We start from the raw sequence: 22380 nt of genomic DNA, 5'->3' as shown, positions 1-22380 counted from the left end.
TAATAATATATGTGATCCCTCACATCCTGGACATAAAATGTTTCAACTCCTACCCTCAAAACGACGCTATAGAGCCCTGCACACCAGAACAACTAGACACAAGAATAGTTTTTTCCCGAAGGCCATCACTCTGCTAAACAAATAATTCCCTCAACACTGTCAAACTATTTACTAAATCTGCACTACTATTAATCTTCTCATCGTTCCCATCACCCATCTCTTTCCACTTATGACTGTATGACTGTAACTTTGTTGCTGGCAATCCTTATGATTTATATTGATATATTGACCATCAATTGTGTTGTAAATGTTGTACCTTGATGAACGTATCTTTTCTTTTATGTACACTGAGAGCCTATGCACCAAAGACAAATTCCTTGTGTGTCCAATCACACTTGGCCAATAAAAAAATTCTATTCTATTCTATTCTATTCTAATAATTGTTTCTCCCACCTGGCAGAAGCAAAGTTGCAGCCCGGCTGGGGACAATTTCCTGTTGTTCCTGATCTCAGCCATCTGACTCAAGGAGGGTTTGGGTCTGGAATCCAAATGTATGGCGCTAGACTGGGAAGGGCACTTTTCTGCTCACCGGTCCCTTTGGATGGTTGCAATCTAATACATCTTTTGCACCTGGCTGGCTACCTTGAAAAGGTGCCTTGTGGGGGGGGAGCTTATCTTCCTGGACCACCACTCCTTCCTACTCCCAATCCTACAAGGCTTGGGGGGGGGGCACAACCAGTGGTGGGATTCAGCTGGTTCGGGAGAACCGGTTGTTAAGTTGATGGCTGGCCCCACCCAGCCGCTTCCCGCCCTGCCCCTTCCAGGAGTCCCCACGTGCCCCATTTTGGCTCCAAGATAAGTGCAGGAAGGCCTACAAGGCCCAAAACGGGGCGCAGGTGGTTGCCTGCCCCCCTTTGCCCATTTTTTTTGCTCCCAGGAGGCTGCAGGGAGGCCTGCTAGGCCCAAAATGGGGCTCTGGTGAGGGCACCCCTCCGCGGCCCGTTTTTGCTCCCAGGGAGGTGCAGGAGGCCGAGTGCTGCCTGTCACACACCCCTGGCCACGCCCACCCTGGCCACTCCCACCCAGACGGTAATTAGGGCAGAGAACAGGTTGTTAAAATTATTTGAATCCCACCACTGGACACAACATCAGAAAGATAGCACGCGACAGTGAGGATTGAACAGAATTTTCAATTTAAAAAGTTCCAAAGTGGGCTCCTTGCTGCTCTGTGGGCTTGCTTGTTTTCTTGTAGGCGTTTCATTACCCAACTAGGTATCACCATCCGTGCAAGAAGGTAGGTAAAATGAGGACCCAGATTGTTGGGGCCAATAAAAAGTTGACTTTGTATATAAGATACAAATGGATGAAGACTAGAGCCGCCCTGAGTCTTCAGAGAAGGGTGGGATATAAATTCAAATAAAAAAAAAAGAAGGGTGGTGGGGTTTGTGAAGAGGAGGAGGAGGAAGAAGGGAGGAAGAGGAGGAGGACTGAGGGGCCCTTGGTTCTCTCTGAGCTTGGTTGCTTTCTTGCAGATGTTTCATTACCCAACTAGATAACACCATCAATGCAAGAAGGGAGTAGGGTTTGCAAAGAGAAGGAGGAGGAAGAGTGGGGAGGGGGAGTCTTTGGTTCTCTCTGAGCTTGGTTGTTTTCTTGCAGGCGTTTCATTACCCAACTAGGCAACATCATCAGTGATAGAAGAAAGTAGGGTTGGATCATTGTTTATGTATCGGTGGGTTGCCCTGTTGGTGGTTGGTGGGAATGTTCTTTGTTGTTCTTTGAGTAGGCTGTTGCTTATTGTTAGTTTCTTTGTCTGAACTGGCAGTTCCTTGATTGGGGTGGTGTTTAGTTCTTGATCGTTGGGCTTCCTCAAGAAGTGAACAATATCCCAATCAGGGAACTGCTCGTTGCAATTTTCCTCCACACCAGTTGTTTTGTTGGTTGGTTGGTTTATATTAAATTATTTGCAGACAATCCAGAATCAGAATAAAGCTGGAAGGCATCTTGGAGGTCTTTTAGAGCAGGGGTCTCCAACCTTGGGCACTTTAAGACTTGTGGACTTCAACTCCCAGAATTCCCCAGCCAGCATGGCTGGCTGGGGAATTCTGGGAGTTGAAGTCCACAAGTCTTAAAGTGCCCAAGGTTGCAGACCCCTGTTCTAGAGCAGTCCCTTGCTCAAGCAGGAGATCCTGCACCATTTCAGACAAGTGGCTGTCCAGTCTCTTCTTAAAAACCTCCAGTAATGGAGCACCCACAACCTCTGGTGGCAAGCTGTTCCACTGGTTAATTATCCTCACTGTTAGGAAGTTTCTCCACCATTCCAGGTTGCTTCTCTCCTTTGAGAGAAGTTTCTGGGAGTTCTGGGAGTTGAAGTCCACACACCTTTCAGCCCAGCTGGCTGGGGGATTCTGGGAGTTGAAGTCCACATATTTTAAGTAGCTAAGGCTGAGAAACACTGGTTTTAGACTGCGGAGACAATTGCCAAAGATCTACGTTGCGTCTACAAAACGGCAGGCGGCGGCCGATGAACCGCGGGGATATCAGAATTCCGTGTCTCCGGCTAAACGCCCGAGCTTGGAAATTTGCTTAAAATGCTGTATTTGCTTAATTGACGTTCATGGGCTTGTAGTCAGCTTCCAATGAGGTCATGGTACGGTCGGTCATTCGCACTTTGCACAGGAGGGAGGGAAAAAAGGCAGGACGCAAAAAAATGATAAACACGACCGGTTTTATTGAAAGGTTTGAACGACCTCGGTTTCAACCTAATTATACCCTCTTCGGGGCTGCTAAAAATAAACTGGTTTTTTTATTTGCACAATCCAAAGCTGACTGATTTCAGTAGCAGAAACCAGCAGTGGCGGCACTAAAACGTTTTCCTCCTGTTAACTGAGTTCCATTTCTTTCCCGGGAATTAATCTAGTTTAATCTTTTCCCACGGCGGTGAAGCTGTCGCGCAGCTCTGAACGTAATAGCCAAACTGTATTGCATCATCCTTACAATATTAACAGGTAGTCCTCGGTTTACCGGTATTCGTTTAGCGACCGTTTGAAATCAGAACGGCACTGAAAAAAGTGACTTACAACCGTTTTTCACACTTAACGGCCATTGGCAGCATCCCCATGGTCATGAGAACGAAGTTCAGATGCTTGGCAACTGGCTCATATTTATGATGGTTGCTGTGTCCTGTCCCAAATCATATAGAATAGGGATAGGGATAGAATAGGAATAGGAATAAGAATAAGAAGTAGAGTAGAGTAGAGTAGAGTAGAGTAGAGTAGAGTAGAGTAGAGTAGAGTAGAGTAGAGTAGAGTAGAGTAGAGTAGAGTAGAGTAGAGTAGAAGAGAGGGAAGGAGAGGAGAGGAGAGAAGAGAAGAGAAGAGAAGAGAAGAGAAGAGAAGAGCTGGAAAGGACCTTGGAGGTCTTCTAGTCCAACCCCCTGCTCAGACAGGAAACCCTACACTTGTGATGGCGAACCTATGGCACACATGCCAGAGTTGGCACGCAGCTCTCTGTGGGCAAATGAGCTTTCCCCCAGTTCAGCTCCGTTGCACATGCGCATATGCCTCCCACTGGCCAGCTGGTCTTCAGGTCTCTATCGTGCATGCGGGGAGGCGGGGCGTCTGCCGGGGGCATGCATGCACAGAGGTGGGGTATGTGTGCGCATGAGCAAGGGGGCACTTGCATACACGGGCGCATTCATGGGCAGGGCCACGCATGCATTGCATTTTGGGGGGTTTGGGCACTTGGTCCAGAAAAGATTAGCCATCACCTTTTCAGACACATGGTTATCCAATCTCTTCTTCAAAACCTCCATCGATGGAGCACCCACAACTTCTGGTGGCAAGTCGTTCCACTGATGAAATGTTCTCCCTGTCAGGAAATTTCTCCTTAGTTCTAGGTTGCTTCTCTCCTTGATTGGTTTCCACCCATTGCTTCTTATCCTGCCCTCAGGTGCTTTGGAGAATAGCTTAGCTCCTTAACTGTCTTGCTTAGCAGTGGAAATTTTGAGTTCCATTTTTTTTTATTTGCATTTATATCCCGCCCTTCTCCGAAGACTCAGGGCGGCTTACACTGTGTCAAGCAATAGTCTTCATCCTATTTGTATATTTATATACAAAGTCAACTTATTGCCCCCAACAATCTGGGTCCTCATTTTACCTACCTTATAAAGGATGGAAGGCTGAGTCAACCTTGGGCCTGGTGGGACTTGAACCTGCAGTAATTGCAAGCAGCTGTGTTAATAACAGACTGTCTTAGCAGCCTGAGCCACAGAGGCCCGTTTGTGGTTGTAAGCAAGGTCTACCTGTACATAAGAGTTTTTGGTAAAAGGTCCATGACTGAAAATAAACTCTTGCGTCCCAAAGGTGTTTTTTCCAAGAGGCTTCCACGGGACTTGAAAAAGCACCTTTGGGACAACCATGACCTGGATGACCAAGAATCCCCATGGACATTGTGGTTGGTAGAAAGCCACAGTTTGCCTCCTGTAGAGGCCTTGCTGAATCTAGAAGGGGGGGTGTCTGACCTGGATCATCTGAACCTATCCCGGCTGTCGTGTTGCTTGCAAAGGCAATAATAATGGACAGCCAGTCCTTGACTTATCAACCACAATGGAGAGTAAAATTTACATTGCTAAGCAAATAGGTTCATAAGCGAGTCACATATGATATTACCTTTTTCTGCCAGGGTTGTGAAGCGAATCACTGCAGCTGTTAAAGTGAACCACACGGTTGCTAAGCGAATCTGGGTCCCTCCGCTGACTTCGCTTATCAGAAGCTCGCAAAAGGGGATCACATGACCCATGGGACACTGCAGCCGTCGTAAACGTGAATCAGTTGTCAAACATCCAAGTGCAAATCACGTATCCATGGGGACGCTGTGACGGTCATAAGTTTGAAAAACGGACTCCAGTCACTTTTTTTCAGAGCTGTTGTTACTTTGAATGGTCACTGAGTGAATGGATTACAAATTGAAGATTACCTGTATTCAAAGTCTGGGGGAAAGATAATTAAGAGAAGAAAATGTGGATTTTTTCATTTCTCACCCTCCTGTCTCCTACATTTTTCTCCTCCAGGGTGCCGGAACGGCCATTGGGGAGCTCCCCCCGTACTTCATGGCCAGGGCAGCCCGACTGTCCGGAACCGAACCGGACGATGAGGAGTACCAGGAATTTGAGGAGATGCTAGAACATGCACAAAGCTCACAGGTAAGGAATACACAGCACAAGAGCATGCCACAAATAGTGCAATGGCGGTAGTTCCTAGTGCACCTTGGCACACCAGCATGATTATGGCACCTTTAACGTTGTTTCATATGAGAGTCAGGGTTAAAGACGCTGAGTTTGTTTGATGGGAAAATGACAGCCCCAGAGGTAGGTTTCAGGAGGTTCTGACCAGTTCTGGAGAACCGGTAGCGGAAATTTTGAGTAGTTCGGAGAACCGGTAATAAAAATTCTGACTGGCCCCGCCCCATCTATTCTATTCTATTCTATTTATTTATTTATTTTATTTTATTTTATTTTATTTATTTATTTGTCAAATACAACAGTATATATAAGCATAAGCATGAAATAACCATACAAATTGGATACAATCAAAGGGAACATTAGGACAGGAATCGTAGGCACGCTGGTGCTCTTATGCACGCCCCTTACGGACCTCTTAGGAACGAGGTGAGGTCAACAGTAGATAGTCTTTGGTTAAAGCTTTGAGGATTTTGGGATGAGACCACAGAGTCAGGTAGTACATTCCAGGCATTAACAACTCTGTTACTGAAGTCATATCTTCTACAATCAAATTGGGGCGGCTCACTTTAAGTTTAATCTACTGTGTGCTCATGTATTGTTGTGGTTGAAGCTGAAGTAGTCTTCGACAGGAAGGATTCTCTGCCTCCCGAGTCCCAGCTGATCGGGAGGAAATGGGGATTTTTGCAGTAACCTTCCCCTGGAGTGGGGTGGGAATGGAGATTTTACAGTATCCTTCCCCTGCCACACCCACCAAGCCACATCCACAGAACCGGTAATAAAAATTCTGACTGGCCCCGCCCCATCTATTCTATTCTATTCTATTTATTTATTTATTTTATTTTATTTTATTTTATTTATTTATTTGTCAGACACAACAGTATATATAAGTATAAGCATGAAATAACCATACGAATTGGATACAATCAAAGGGAACATTAGGACAGGAACCGTAGGCAGGCTGGTGCTCTTATGCACGCTCCTTACGGACCTCTTAGGAACGGGGTGAGGTCAACAGTAGATAGTCTTTGGTTAAAGCTTTGGGGATTTTGGGATGAGACCACAGAGTCAGGTAGTACATTCCAGGCATTAACAACTCTGTTACTGAAGTCATATCTTCTACAATCAAATTGGGGCGGCTCACTTTAAGTTTAATCTACTGTGTGCTCGTGTATTGTTGTGGTTGAAGCTGAAGTAGTCTTCGACAGGAAGGATTCTCTGCCTCCCGAGTCCCAGCTGATCGGGAGGAAATACAGTATCCTTCCCCTGCCACGCCCACCAAGCCATGCCACACCCACCAAGCCACATCCACAGAACCGGTAGTAAAAAAATTTGAAACCCACCACTGGACAGCCCGTGTTTGAAACCTGGGCATTACACAATGGGTGAGCTCCCGTACCTTGCCTTAGCTCCTACCCACCTAGTAGTTCAAAAGGGGAGGGGGAGATCCTGGTTCTGTTTCCCCTTCTCTAGCTTTTGGTCAGTGATTCTCTTGGCTTAGACCAGAGGTACTTAGATCTGGCCCATGGGGCCGCCCTCGAAACAGCAAAAAACCAGCCCATGCTCAGGAGCCCGTTTTCACTGGCAGAGCTCTCGGGCCACCACAGGCGCCGAAAGAGTGATGTCAAGGTGGCCACACACACACACACCCAAGATCAAACACAACCCTGATGCGGCCCTCAATGAAATTGAGTTTGACACCCCTGGCTTAGACCAATATTTTCTCATCCTCAGAAACTTTTAAGATATGTGGACTTCAACTCTCAGAATTCTGGGAGTTGGCTACGGGTGAGGAATTGTGGGACTTGAAGTCCACTTTTCTTTCATTGAATCAGAATAGAGCTGGAAGAGACCTTGGAGATCTTCTAGTCCAGCCCCCTGCTCAAGCAGACAAGTGACTGTCCAGTCTCTTCTTAAAAAAAAAAAAACCCTTGAGATGAAGCACCTACAACTTCTGGTGGCAAGCTGTTCCACTGGTTAACTGTCCTCGCTGTTAGGAAGCTGCTTCTTAATTCCAGGCTGCTTCTCTCCTTGATTAGTTTCCACCCGTTGTTTCTTATCCTGCCTTCAGGTGCTTTGGAGAAATAGCTTGACACCCCCTGTCTTCTTTGTGGCAGGCCCTCAAATACTGGAATACAGCTATCATGTCACCCCTAGTCCTCCTTTTCTCTAGACTAAAGGTAAAGGTTCCCCTCGCACATATATGCTAGTCGTTCCTGACTCTAGGGGGCGGTGCTCATCTCCGTTTCAAAGCCGAAGAGCCAGCGCTGTCCAAAGACGTCTCCGTGGTCATGTGGCCGGCGTGACTCAACGTCAAAGGTGCACGGAACGCTGTTAACTTCCCACCAACAAGGTGGTCCCTATTTTTTCTATTTGCATTTTTTTACCTGCTTTCGAACTGCTAGGTTGGCAGAAGCGGGGACAAGTTTCATTTTCATTTCAATTCATTTATTAAATTTCTATGCCGCTCTTCTCCCGAAGGACTCAGGGCGGTTTACAGCCAATAAAACATAATTTATAAACATTTAATTTAAATACAGTATAAAAATCTAATTCTATTTGGCTAATATCAATTAAAAAATTATGCTAAAAACAATAATAAAACCCCATTTAAAACAATAGTAACTTAGGCCAATCCTGAACGGTGGAATAAAAAAATCTTGAGCTCGCGACGGAAGGTCCGGAGGTCAGGGATTAATCGTAACCCTGGAGGAAGCTCATTCCAGAGGGTGGGTGCCCCCACAGAGAAAGCTCTCCCCCTGGGGGTCGCCAGCCGGCATTGTTTGGCTGACGGTACCCTGAGGAAACCCTCTCTGTGGGAGTGCACAGGTCTGTGGGAGGCTATTGGTGGCAGCAGGCGGTCCCGTAAACAGCCCGGTCCTATGCCATGGAGCGCTCTAAAGGTGGTTACCAACACCTTGAATTGCACCCGGAAGACCACCGGCAACCAGTGCCGCCTGCGCAGGAGAGGTGTTATATGGGAGCCACGAGGAGCTCCCTCTATCACCTGCGCAGCCGCATTCTGGACCAGTTGGAGCCTCCGGGTGCCCTTCAAGGGGAGCCCTTCAAGTAACGGGAGTTCACCCCCTTTAAGCGGCACAAGGGATTCGAACGGCTGAACTGCCGACCTTTCGATTGACAAGCTCAGCGTCTTAGCCACTGAGCTACCCTGTGTCTGGACTAACCAAGCCCAAATCCGGCAACCGTTCTCTGTACCAGGGGTCTGCAACCTTGACCACTTTAAGACTGGTGGACTTCAACTCGCAGATTGAAGTCCATCAGTCTTCAAGTAGCCAAGGTTGGCGACTGCTGCTCTGTACGTTTCAACAACTGAATTGCCTTTAACTGGCTAAGAGAGTGGATCTGTCTCGTGGTGGAACTGTTAACACAGGGGTCTCCAAAGTTACCAAGGTTGGAGACCCCTGTGTTAAAAGGACTGGCCAATCAGTGTAAATAAATGCTTAAACATAATAACAGCCCTGAATAATTGGAGAACAGGACCCTGAGTTGAGCTGTATTGGGTCCAGCTGTGCACCAATCTTCGAGTGCTCTTTTAGGGGGGGGGGATTGTGTTTTTTATTTCCTGCTGTCCGTGGAGCAAAGTGGAGCAAATCGCACCTTACTGGAATCACACCAGAGATCTGTGAGCCAGAGAGCCTCCCAGCCAGCTAAATCTCACAGATCTGCTTGCCGCCGGCCAGCCACGTGCATTAATCCCACCAGCGAAGAAAGTTTGCATGTTACACACACCGAGGAAAGGCGAGCAGGCTTTGTGCTTGAAGGGAGCCAGAGACAGCTCCAGGGGCAAGTCTTGGCCTGATTATTGTCCAGTCAGGTCCCAGGGCGGCTGTGCTCTCTGGCCATTGCTCTCTGTGGGGCAGCCAAGGCCCAGTTTCTCTTTGTTGACTCTTTCCCAGTTCTCTCCAGTCCTCTCCCTTGAAGAAACACAGTTGTTGAAAGGGGTTAAAGGCACATCGGAAACTTCAAAGGGAGTGAAGATTGCAGAGCAGTTGTTTATCCAGGGAGCCTGGACTTACTTGCTCCTTCCTTCCTTCTTCTCTTTTTCTTTCTTCTCTATCTCCCCAACTTTCTCTTCTTCCCCATTCCTTCGTTCTCTCTCTTCTTCCTTCCTTCCTTCCTTCATTCTTTCTTTATCTCTCTTTCTCTTCTCACTTCTTCCCTCCCTATTTCTCTCTCTCTCTCTCTCTCTCTCTCTCTTTCATGCTTTTTGTCTTCTTCCTGCTTCCTCTCTCTCCTCCCTTTTCTTTCTTTCTCTTTCCGTCTTCCTCTCTTCTCTTTCCATCTCTCTTTCTCCTCTTCTTCCCTATTAGTTCTTTCTCTCTCTTCTTTTTGTTGCTTTCTTCCTTTCTCTTCTTCCTCTTTCTTTCTTTCATTATTTTTTCTTCTACTCTCCTCTCTCTCTCTCTCCCCCATCTTCTTTCTTTCTGTTCTTCCTCCCTATATTCGTTCTCTCTTTTCTTTCTTCCTTCTTCTCTTTCTCTCTCTTTCTTTCTCTTCTCCCTTCCTCCCTCCCTATTTCTCTCTCTCTTTCATGCTTTTTGTCTTCTTCCTTCTTCCTCTCTCTCCTCCTCTTTCTTTCTCTCTCTCTCTCTTTCCTTCTTCCACTCTTCTCTTTCCATCTTTCTTTCTCTCCTTCCCTACTAGTTTTTTCTCTCTCTTCTTTCTGTTGCTTTCTTTCTTTCTTTCTTTCTTTCTTTCTTTCTCCCTCTTCTCTCTCTCCCATCTTCTTTCTTCTCTTCTTCCTCCCTACGTTTTCTCTCTCTCTCTCTTTCTTTTTTTTTTCTTTCTTTCTTTCTCTCTCCTCTGAACATTTTGCTGATTGTGGTTAGTCTGGCCATCACATGGTTTCTTTGAAAATTCCCCCTCCCCTCCATTTCCAGTAAACTTGTTTGAAGCAGATGACTCAGTATGAAACCAGCTTCCCTGTAACCACAGGACTTGTCAAAAGAATTTGTCAACGTGGACGGGTGGGGGAGGGGGGAGGGGGAGTGTGTATGTGTGTGTGTTTGTGTGTGTGTGTTTCTCACATCCAACTTCAGCTCCTGTGTCTTTGGGTTAATAATTACATCATGGGTTCCTAGGAGTCAACTTCCTGTCAAGGAGAAATGGACGGGCAGTATTTGCAATGGGTTAAATGTCATTTAATGACGGACTCTGAGGAACATAAGAGGGGCTCTTGAAAAGCTTTTTAGGCCTTGTGTATTTGTGGGGGGAAAAACCTCTTTCTTTCTTTCTTTTTTGCTTTTTGGAACAGATCTTTACTTTGGTCTTTGTGGGTTGCCCCAACAAAGAACACAAAGTCCATCGGCCACACCCTACCGAGTTTTACTTTTAAAAATCTTCAAGCATGATTGGTGAACGGTTGGAAAAAGGGAATGGTTTAGCAGCTGATGGGCTTGTCGGGAGAAATGCTAAGTTTCTGGGTAAATTATTTCCATTTTTTTTTATATGAATCTTTTTTTTTTCTCCCCTGCCTTTTCACCTAGAGAGAAATTAAGGCAATAAACCTCACTGTAAGCTGTCATAAAATAACGATTAAAAGTAGTCCTTAAAATACTATTTAAAGGATAAAGAGTATTCTAAACAGCATCAGGATTTTTTTTTTAAAAAAATAAATGCAACAGCAATACGATTCTTTAACCGGATTCATCACCAGAGGCAGGATTTCTAGATAGCCAATTATCAACCTAATGAGAAAAAAAAAAAAGACAAGTAAATTGGAGAAGATTGGTGAATTTCCTCACCAGGCTTTGGGGTCATTGTTCTTTAATTGTCGATTTGTAGCCTCTTGTACGATGACTTTTACGTGCCAAAGTTAGTTGGTTCCTCTAACTAAACTTAGACGTGATTAAAAAGGCATGAATTTTATCTTCGGCATTTAATAATGGAAGAATATCGGGAACCAGAGGCCCCTGGGAGAAATTTGCAACAAGAAGGAGCATGCTGACCAAAATTAAACTTGAAAACAGCCCTTCAACCTAATTTCCTGTCTCTGGTGGGGTTGACAACAGGGATTGAAAAAATTTAGCAACCAGTTCTCTGCTCGGTTGCTAGGGGGCGTGGCCTACTCAGCCTCCTGCACCACGGTGGGGCGGCGCTTTCGCCCTCCCCAGGCTCCGGAGGCTTTCCTCAAGCCTCCAGGAGGGCGAAAACAGCCTCCCCTGGGCTCCGGAGGCCAGAAACAGGCCCGTTTTCAGACTTCCGGTAGGCCCGTTTTTCACCCTCCCAGAGCCTCCACGTGGGCCCTGCGCTTACCTCACATCCAAAACAGGCCACGTGGAGACTTCGGGGAGGGGCGACCTTGGCGGGGCCAACCAGTCCTTGCAATTACCGGTTCGGCGAACCAGATGTAAAATTAGCATTCGGTTCACCCGAACCGGCTGAATCCCACCCCTGGTTGACACTTCAGTTTTAGCATCACACGTTACGTGTTCCTAGCCAAGGCGGGCTCGTTCCGTAAGCCGCAATGAAGCAAAAAAACCCCAACCCCATCAGGGTTTGATTCCCGTTCCGTCAAGCCGTGGTTCAGGGAGCTGCTTTATTTTGATCGGCTTCAAGCCGAGAATCATTGGGGAGGCCACGTTCGCCTGCCAGAAGGACGTTCAAGCCTTATTCACCATCCGGATGTGTGTCTTGTGTGCGGGCACGTGGGTGGGTGGGTGTGCCGTTACACAACCCACCTATGGAAAGCGTGCCGGGCACACGGAACGAGTTATGTGCTTCGTTGGGAACCTGATTAGTTCAGAATTACACGCTGGATGCTCCAGGGCTGTATGTCATTCTTTCCCGCAGCCAAGCTTCTGGTTCTCGCTCAGTATGAAAAGCTACTCCAGTTGGCTTCTGAAATGTTTCTCAACACACACACACACACACACACACAGACAAACACACACAGACTTCAGAGCCTTCCCCCCATCGCCAGGCCAACAGGACAATTTTGTTGCTTATTCCTCCCTCGCCAGCAGTGGCTTTCCTTAAAATAGTTTGCAAGTTTATTTTATTTTTATGTATTTATTTATTTTGTCAGACAGTATATATAAGCATAAGCATGAAATAACTATACAATATATAAGCATATATATAAGTATGAGTATGTAATAACTATATTAATTGGATATAACGAAAGGAAACAATAGGACAGGAACGGTAGGCACGCTTGTGCTCTTATGCACGCCCCTTACAGACCTCTTAGGAATGGGGTGAGGTCAATAGTAGAGAGTTTTTGGTTAAAGCTTTGGGGATTTTGGGAAGAGACCACAGAGTCAGGTAGTATATTCCAAGCATTAACAACTCTGTTACCGAAGTCATATTTTCTGCAATCAAGATTGGAGCGGTTCACATTAAGCTTAAATCTATTGTGTGCTCGTGTATTGTTGCGATTGAAGCTGAAGTAGTCTTCAACAGGAAGGACATTGCAATAGATGATTCTATGAGTTAAACACAGGTCCTGTCGAAGGCGGCGGAGTTCTAAGTTTTCTAAACCCAGGATTTCAAGTCTGGTGGCATAAGGTATTTTGTTGTATTCAGAGGAGTGGAGAACTCTTCTTGTAAAATATTTCTGGACACGTTCGATTGTATTGATGTCTGAAACGTGGTATGGGTTCCAGATAGGCAAGCTGTGTTCAAGAATTGGATGTTTCAATATATGTATTCAAGAAGTTGGCATCACAGAGTTGGAAAAAATGATGTGGAAAGGAGGCACCATTTTGGATAGACAGGAAGCGCCCTTCTGGGCTGCTTCCCTTCCTTTCCCAGGACAATGTCCTGATTTGGACCCAAGGCTTGAATTTCCCCCTCCCTCCACCCCCCCCATCCCTCCCTTTACCCTGTTCCTTCATTTTCCTTCATTTCTTTATTGTTCACTCTCAATGGGTGGCCACCAATTGAACTGTCGTGTCTGCATGTCGTACATTCCAGACTCCTGAGGGCATTCTTTTTTATTTTTTTGCTAAAACAGGCTTGGGTGGATCTGTCTTAACCCTTTCACTTCTTGGGCCAAGCGAGGAGATCAGCTTGCCTGACTTTGCCTTCTAGTTCAATGAAAAGAAAGACCGGGGGGTGACATGATAGCAGTCGTCCAATATCTGAAGGACTGCCACAAAGAAGAGGGAGTCAAGCTATTCTCCAAAGCACCTGAGGGTAGAACAAGAAGCAAAGGATGGAAACTTAATGAAGGAGAGAAGCAACCTAGAACTAAGGAGAAATTTCCTGACAGAACAATTAATCATTGGAACAATTTGCCTCCAGAAGTTGTTGGTGCAACATCAATGGAGGTTTTTAAGTAGAGATTGGACAACCATTTGTCTTAAATGGTATGGGGTTTCCTGGGTTGGATTAGGTCCCTGCCAACCTGTGGTGAGATTCAAGTCATTTAACAAACCGGTTCTCTGCCCTAATGATTTCTTCCAACAATCAGTTCACCAAACTGCTGTTATTCTATTATTATGCTATTATTCTGTTATTCTGTTCAGTTATTCAAGAGAGAATAGGAATAGGAATAGGAATAGGAATAGAATAGAATAGAATAGAATAGAATAGAATAGAATAGAATAGAATAGAATAGAATAGAATAGAATAGAATAGAATAGAATAGAATAGAATAGAATAGAATAGAATAGAATAACAGAGTTGGAAGGGACCTTGGAGGTCTTCTAGTTCAACCCCTGCTTAGGCAGGAAACCCCACACCACTTCAGACAAATGGTTATCCAACATCTTCTCAAAAACCTCCAGTGTTGGAGCATTCACGACTTCTGCAGGCAAGTTGTTCCACGGATTAATTTCTCCTTAGTTCTAGGTTGCTTCTCTCCTTGATTAGTTTCCACCCGTTGCTTCTTGTCCTGCCCTCAGGGGCTTTGGAGAATAGGTTGACCTCCCTCTTCTTTGTGGCAGCCCCTGAGATATTGGAATGCTGCTACTATGTCCCCCCCTTGTCCTTCTGTTCATTAAACTAGACATACCCAGTTCTTACAACCGTTCTTTGTATGTTTTAGCCTCCAGTCTTCTCATCATCTTTGTTGCTCTTCTCTGCACTCTTTCTAGAGTCTCAACATCTTGAGAGCCTCTTGGCCAAGATGTCCCTTGGCCCATGTCAAGAATCAACAGGCTGGGTTCTCTGAAAAGCCATCTTTGAAATTCCACCTGGCTGGAATTAGGGATCAAGGCAGCTTCCAGCCAATGAGGAACGGGTTCCTACGGCGAGGGCATGGAAACACCTGAATAAGGAAGTGTGGAATTTTAATTCAGGTAGTCCTCGACTTACGACCACAACTGAGCCCAAAATTTCCATCGGTTAAGTAAGACAATTGTTAAGGGAGTTGTGTCCCATGTATTAAAATTCCACACTTCCTTATTCAGGTGTTTCCATGCCCTCAACTCCACTGCCGCAGTTGTTAAGTCAGTCACTGCAGTTGTTAAGTTAGTAACTTGGTTGTTAAGTGAATCTGGCTTTCCCCCGTTGATTTTGCTCGTGAGAAGGTCGCAAGAGGGGATCACGTGACTCTGGGACACCGCAACGGTCATAAATACCAGTTGCCAGGCCTTTTGCAAACGCTGATCACATGACCATGGGGAGGGGGGGTGCTTCAACGGTCATTAAGTGTGAAAAACGACCATTGGTCTCTTTTTTTCCAGTGCCATTGTCACTTTGGACAGTCACTAAATGAACGGCTGTAACTCGAGGACTACCTGTACGTCGTCAGTTCAGTTCAACTTCACCAAAATAGAGGATTAAACCTGAACCGGATCGTAATTGAAGTTAAGCCGATCCAAAATCCGTAATAAAGATATTTGATCTGAAGTTAAACCAGTATGGCCTACTTAGGCAGCTGCTAGGATCTCGTTGCCCAGACTTGTAGCTTATGTAGGCATCCCAGACCTCCCTTTCAAATTTTATCAGGGAAAATACTTTATTTGAAGTACTTTATCTTGTCCTTATCAGTCAAAAAAGCATTCCCCAGGGAGCTTACATCAGATCAATAACTAACCAAAGGGCCACTTACAAGTGCAGGCCTGCAAAGGGCAGAGCATGAAAGAGAAAAAGGAAGAGCAGAGAAGAGGAAAGAGCCTCTCTTGTTCTCCAAAACGTCTCGGAGAGTTTTTCTGATAACTATTGTAGCTAGGGCAGATCTGGCACAAAATTTCCAGTAATCTTTGTTGAAAAGAGGTTTTTTTTGTTTTTGTTTTTAAGTGGTTTTAGGGGGTAGTCACTTAACAAATGCGACAAGAAAAGTCGTAAAAAAGGGGCAAAAACTCACTTAACAAATTTCTCATTTAGCAACATAAATTTTGGGCTCAACTGTGGTCGTAAATCAAGGACTACCTGTGTTGTAGCTGGAGCCCGAGCAGAACAAAATTTCCGGTAATCTTTGTTGAAAAGATTACCCCCTCATCATCTTCGTTGCTCTTCTCTCCACTCTTTCTAGAGTCTCAGCATCTTTTTTACATCGTGGCGACCAAAACTGAATGCAATATTCCAAATGTGGCCTTACCAAGGCCTTATAAAGTGGTCTTAACACTTCACGTGATCTTGATTCTATATCCCTCTGTTCATTTGTTTCGTGGGATTTCACAGATCCATTTCCTCCTTTTTTTTTCTGTTCCCAGCCTGTCGAAAAATTCAAATAATGGCCATTTGCGCAGTCCATCAGTTCAAGAAGTGCAAATTGCCTAAGTGAGTGCGTGTGTGTGGCGTGTGAGAGAGGGGGAAACGACAACAACACCTCCCGTCTCTTTTAGCGATTCCGAATTGTGTAGCCCTGAAGCCTGCGGATGTGTTAATTGATTTCTACCGTTCTAAAAGCGCCCTCCTTGTTTGTTTTTTCCCACTGGCTCCGTCTTTTTAAGTTCCTCCCGTCCAAGTTCTTTAACTCTTTTCTTTTGAAACCCCCGCTGGTGAGTTATCCCAGCTTGCGTGCACACGCGTGTGAGTCAGCTTGTCAGCCGAGCATCTGTCTCTTTCACTGGCTTTTTTTTTCCCCCAGCCAACCTGCGAGGGATGATGACTTAACAGGCGAGACAGTTGGCGGTAGAAGTGCTGAGTAATGGATGTGTAAGCCTTGTGTTCTTCCTCCTTCCCCTCCCCTTCCTTCTGACTGCTCTGAGTACATAATGTTCCCTTTAAAACACTCACACACCTGTTGGCCCGGTGTGAAAAGAAAAGGCAAGTTATCTGAAACTACACGTATTGTGTTACCTTTGTTAGGCAGATCTGAAAAGCGGGAAGTGAAACTCCTTGCCGAGTGACACATACACTCCTTTTAAAAATAGGTAGAAAGTTAATTTCTTTGGGGAGTTTTCTGCTGTTTCAGATTGATTTATTATTATTATTTTCATCCAGATCAGAAGCTGAGTGGATGAGATGCTCCGAGGGTTTTTCCTAAGTTTTTTTCTGGCCCCAAATAATTAATGCATAAGGTTGCCACCGATTTTCACATTCACACACTGACCTGAGAGTAAAACCTGCTAAAATCAGTGGGATTTACTTTTGGGTTTTGTTCTGTTTTTAATTTTTAAAAAGGGAATCCTGCAATATTTTATTTTATTTTATTTTTATTTGCATTTATATCCCACCCTTCTCCGAAGACTCAGGGCGGCTTACACTATGTCTAGCAATAGTCTTCATCCATTTGTACATTATATACAAAGTCAACTTATTGCCCCCAACAATCTGGGTCCTCATTTTACCTACCTTATAAAGGATGGAAGGCTGAGTCAACCTTGGGCCTGGTGGGGCTTGAACCTGCAGTAATTGCAAGCAGCTGCTGTTAATAACAGACTGTCTTACCAGTCTGAGCCACAGAGGCTCAGAGGCTCTTTAAAATTAAATAATTTTAATTTTAAAATTATTTAATTTTATGTTATATTTTGTTATTTTATTTAATTATTTCTATTTTTCTTTATTGGTAGTCCTCGACTTACAACAGTTTATCTAATGACCGTTCAAAGTTACTACAGTGACTTATGGCCGTTTTTCATACTTGTGACCTTTGCAGCATCCCCAGGGTCATGTGATCAAAATTGGCATGCTTGGCAACTGGCTCATATTTATGACGGTTGTAGTGTCCTGGCAGGGGGCACGTGATCCTCTTTTGCGACCTTCTGACAATCAAAGTCAGTTGGGAAGCCAGATTCACTTAACAACCATGTTACTAACTTAACAACTGTGGGTGATTCATTTCACAACTGTGACAAGGAAGGGCAAAAATAGGGCAAAACTCAGGTAACAAATGTCTCACTTACCAACAGAAATTTTGGGCGCAGCTATGGTCGTAAGTGGAGGACTACCTGCATTTGTATTGACCACTCATTTTTCGATGGGCTAACGCTGTAGAGCTGAGTTCCATGGAAGAGCCAGTTTGATATAATGATTAAAGTGGCAGGCTAGAAACCAGGAGACTGTGAGTTCTAGTCCCGCCTTAGGCACGAAAGTCAGCTGGGTGACTTTGGGCCAATCACCAGGAGACAGTGAGTTCTAATTCTACCTTAGGCACGAAAGCCAATTTGGTGACTTCGGGCTAATTACTAGAAGACAGTGAGTTCTAGTCCCACCTTAGGTACGGAAGCCAGCTGGTTGATTTTGGGCCTATCTCACCAGGAGACAGTGAGTTCTACTTCCACCTTAGTCACAAAAGCCAGTTGGGTGACTTTGGGCCAATAACTAGGAGATAGTGAGTTCTAGTCCCTTCCTTAGCCATAAAAGCTGACTGGGTGTCTTTGGACCAGTCCCTCTCTCTGAGCCCAGCCCACCTCACAGGGTGGTTGTTGTGGGGAAAATTAGAGGAGGAACCAGCGTTAGGTATGTTCTCCACCTTGGGTTATTTATAAAAAATAATAAAGGAGGTATATTATTATTATTATTATTAATAATAATAATAATAATAATAATAATAATAATAATAGTTTGGGAAGTGTTCGACTAGTGATCTGTGATACGAAATCCAGCATAGTTATCTCGTTTGCTGTGTATACTGTCATTTTATGTAAAAATAATAATAATAATAATAATAATAATAATAATAATAATAATAATAATAATAATAATAATAATAATAATAATAATAATAATAATAATAATAATAATAATAATAATAAAGCATAGGAGATATGGACTTCCATTTTTTGCCCTTGTGTTGCTGGATCTGTACGAGCCACAAAATGCTCTCCTTTGGCACGCCACAAATTATGCAGCTGCAGATTACCCGAGGATATTAGTCACAATGGAGCAATGTTGTCTTTTAGACAAGCTGGGGCCGTGCCCAGCTTGACAGAAGATCCAGGGTACAAATCTCGAGGTGGAACAATCAAGATGTAATTCATAAAGATTGGTCTAGAAACTTCTGGGAGAGAACTCAAATAAAAGAGGAGTCCAGGGCTTAACCCAAAAAGCAAGTATTTTCAGCCGTTCCCATTTCTTCACAATTACTGAAATTCCCTTGAAGAGATCTGCTCAATTTTATACATACATACATACATACATACATACATACATACATACATACATATTACACAATAGGGACATGGTGGCTCAGTGTCTAAGACACTGAGCTTGTCAGTCAAAAGGTCTGCAGTTCAGCGGTTCGAATCCCCAGTGCACCATAACGAGGTGAGCTCCCGTGACTTGTCCCAGCTTCTGCCAACCTAGCAGTTCGAAAGCACATAAAAAATGCAAGTAGAAAAAATAGGGACCACCTTTGGTGGGAAGGGAACAGCGTTCCGTGCGCCTTTGGCGTTGAGTCATGCCGGCCACATGACCACAGAGACGTCTTCGGACAGCGCTGGCTCTTCGGCTTTGAAACGGAGATGAGCACCGCCCCCTAGAGTCGGGAACGACTAGCACATATGTGCGAGGGGAACCTTTACCTTTATATAATACACATAGTCTTCTACATATAACCACAACTGAGGCCAAAATTTATGTTGCTAAGCAAGACTGTTGTTAAGTGACTTTTACCCCTTATTACGACCTTTCTTGCTACACTTGTTAAGTGAATCACTTTTACAGTTGTTAAATTGGAAACATGGTTGTTAAATGAATCTGTCTTTCCCCATTGACTTTGCTTGTCGGAAGGTCTCATGACCCCAGGACACTGCAACCGTCATAAATATGAATCAGTTGCCAGTCATCTGAATTTTGATCATGTGATCATGGGGATGCTGCAACGGATGTTAAGAGTGGAAAAACTGCCATAAAGCACTTTTTTCAGTGTCACTTGAGGCGGTCACTAAATGAACGGTTTTAAGTGGAGGACTATCTGTATCGGTCCATATAAGATTTTCGTTTGCTGTTGCTGCTTCTTTGTAGCAAAAGGGGTTTCGGGAGGGAAATAACTGGATTCTTTAGAACATGAGGTAAAAATCACCGTATTACAGATTTGGGGAGATTGATAGTGTTGGTAGTTGGCTCTCAAATTTTTGAAAACAAGTTCAAATGTTACAAAATACATATATATATATATTATTTCTAGCCAAATAAATTAAAAAACGATGTCCCAAGAAGCATGAATGGAAGGAGAAAAATGGGTTGTGGAAAAAATGAGGTGCAAAAATTAGCAGAAAGCCTGCAGCACAAACATTACTTAGCCGAGTTTTTTTACGTGGGGGTGTTATTACAAAGAAAGAGCAGCAAAAACGGAAAATTCAGGGTTTTTTCCCTATGCTCTAGGAGGCAGTGAAAAGAATCCAAACAGAAGCATGTGGAAGTAGAACAGTAGCGGGTTCGTTATCGGTACCGTGCGGCGCTTCTATGCATGCGCAGAGCGTTTTTGACGGGTGGGCGGAGCCTCCCCCCGCCGCTGCTACTGGTTCACCTGAACCAGGGTTAACCAGTAGAAACCCACCACTGAAGTAGAAGAACTAGATATGGAGATAATATTTTTTTACACTGTATTCTTTCACTGAATCAGACACTCCTGTTTCTGTCTAGTTCAGGGGTCTCCAATCTTGGTCCCTTTAAGACTTGTGGACTTCAACTCCCAAAGCTGGCTGAGGAACTCTGGGAGTTGAAGTCCACAAGTTTTAAAGGGACCAAGGTTGGAGATCTCTGGTCTAGTTGGAGAAAACCGTCACATCCAAACCAAACTATTTTTAGCCTTGTTTAAATTAAAAACTCTTCTCCAAAATCCTCAAAATTCCCTTCCTTCCTTCATTCATGCTCATGTCTTCCCTCCTTGCTGATATTCTTCTTACATAAGTTGAGATGCATGTGAACCTCACCTAGTCAGGTAAAATCTTACTTTGAATTTTATTTGGGTTCCCCAACGTATTTATTTGTCAAATTTGTGAAGCCACCCAAACCCACAGAAATTCCTTACATCAGGACTGAGAAGGCTACACTGAGGGATCAACTTGGAGGAACTCAAGTCTTTTTCGTCTGATATATATAGTGCAGGGATGGCGAATCTTTTCGACACCAAGTGCCCAAACCGGAACGCACATCCATGCACACCGGATGCGCCGGCCAGTTGGCCTTCGGGTTTCCAGTGCTCCAGTTTGCGTACATGCACATCTGTTTTTGGCCATTTTTCGGGTCAATTTCATATGCGGTTTTTCAGGCTTTTTTCAGACCGGGTTTTCTGGCCATTTTCGAGCTGTTTTCCAGCTGCTTTCCAGGCTGTTTTCAGACCATTTTCCAGGCTGGTTTTGGCCCAAAAAACGGCCTGTGTTATGGCCGTTTTTTAGGCCGTTTTCCAGCAGTCCGGCGGTGATGGTGCGTGTGCCCACAGAAAGGACTCTGTGTGCCACCTCTGGCATGCATGCCATAGGTTCACCATCACGGCTATAGTGGCTCGATTATACAGAATACAAAATAACAGAAAATAAAATAACAAAAGAACATTTCAGGCAAATGGCTGTCCAATCTCCTCTTAAAACCCTCCGGTGATGAAGGAGCGCCCACAACTTCTGAAGGCAAGCTGTTCCATTAATTAATTAACTAATTAATTAATTCCTTAGTCTAGAGAGACTCAGGTTGAAGTTTCCTCATAGCCATGAAAGTTATGTGGAATCACCTCGGACCAATTAGTATCAGCCCAGCCTAACGCATTGGTTGGTGGTTGTGGGGATTAAAAAAAAATCCATTAGGCGCTAATATTTATAGCACAGGGTTGAAGTGTGGAGTCCTTAGCGCTCTCTGAACTTGATTGTTTTCTTGCAGAAAGCCAACTAAGTAACATCATCAGTTCCTTGATTGGGGTATTGTTTATTGCTTGATGGTTGGCCCAGATATTAATCTTGATGTTAGTCTCTACTTATCTAGTGCTAATTGCTGGTAAAGTGGTAATAGGGCAAGTACATAAAGAGAAAGCAAACCCCACTCCCTTCTAGCACTGATGATGTTACCTAGTTGGGCAATGAAACATCTACAAGAAAACAACCAAGCTCAGAGGGCACCCACATAAAAAGGTCTCTGTGTATAAACCACCTCATGGTCTCACATGCCAAAATTCCTGCCTAAAATGTATTGCCCTGTCTTTTGCAGATACATACGGACTGTAGAGTCATTAAGTGTTGTATTTATGATTCTTGATGAACGTATCTTTTATGTACACTGAGAGCATATGCACCAAGACAAATTCCTTGTGTGTCCAATCACACTTGGCCAATAAAAAGTTCTACTCTAGTCTAGTCTAGTCTATTTTATTCTATTTATTTTAGAGTGAGTCTGGACTGTTCAATTTATTAAGAAAATCTATACATTCCTTTTTATATAATTTTTATATACCAACATCAGCCAACCATGGTAATAAATTATGACTTAATACCTGTAACAAGACAATTGCAAGGACAAGAAGTCAAGTTCACACTACCCAATTCCTCTTGTTTATTTGAAAGTTCATATCCATCTGAAAAAATCGCCCTTTAGGAAATTTCTAGCAGCAAAATACATCCTAATCTCTTTTCTAGAATTCCTTCTCCTCGGATAGAAAATCAATTGCATTTGAAATTACCTTGTAAGAACTAATTTAAAATATAACTAGTTTTTCTCTTTTTAAAATTTTAGCAGAGAGCAGTTTTCATTTGTATTTTTGTCCCTTTAATAAACCATTACACTAATTAGAGAATATCGCTTTTATGGATTATAAAACGTGAGCTTTGCGAATTGCCTATTATTTCAATAAACTT

The 22380-nt window shown here is 44.1% G+C and overlaps 1 protein-coding gene across 1 annotated transcript in view; it reads left to right on the top strand.

Annotated features, from left to right (window-relative positions):
• Nucleotides 1-22380, top strand: part of VMP1 (vacuole membrane protein 1) — a 175636-nt gene that overhangs the window by 94636 nt on the left and 58620 nt on the right. The window contains exon 7 of the mRNA XM_058164136.1: nucleotides 5072-5203. Within this exon, the coding sequence (XP_058020119.1) occupies nucleotides 5072-5203 (132 nt within the window). The remainder of the gene's footprint in view (nucleotides 1-5071; nucleotides 5204-22380) is intronic.

This window comes from Ahaetulla prasina, chromosome 1, assembly GCF_028640845.1.
Source record: "Ahaetulla prasina isolate Xishuangbanna chromosome 1, ASM2864084v1, whole genome shotgun sequence".
In the NCBI taxonomy this organism is placed as follows: Eukaryota; Metazoa; Chordata; class Lepidosauria; order Squamata; family Colubridae; genus Ahaetulla; species Ahaetulla prasina.
Note: the sequence above shows the minus strand (reverse complement) of the source record. Positions and strands in the feature narration are given on the sequence as shown.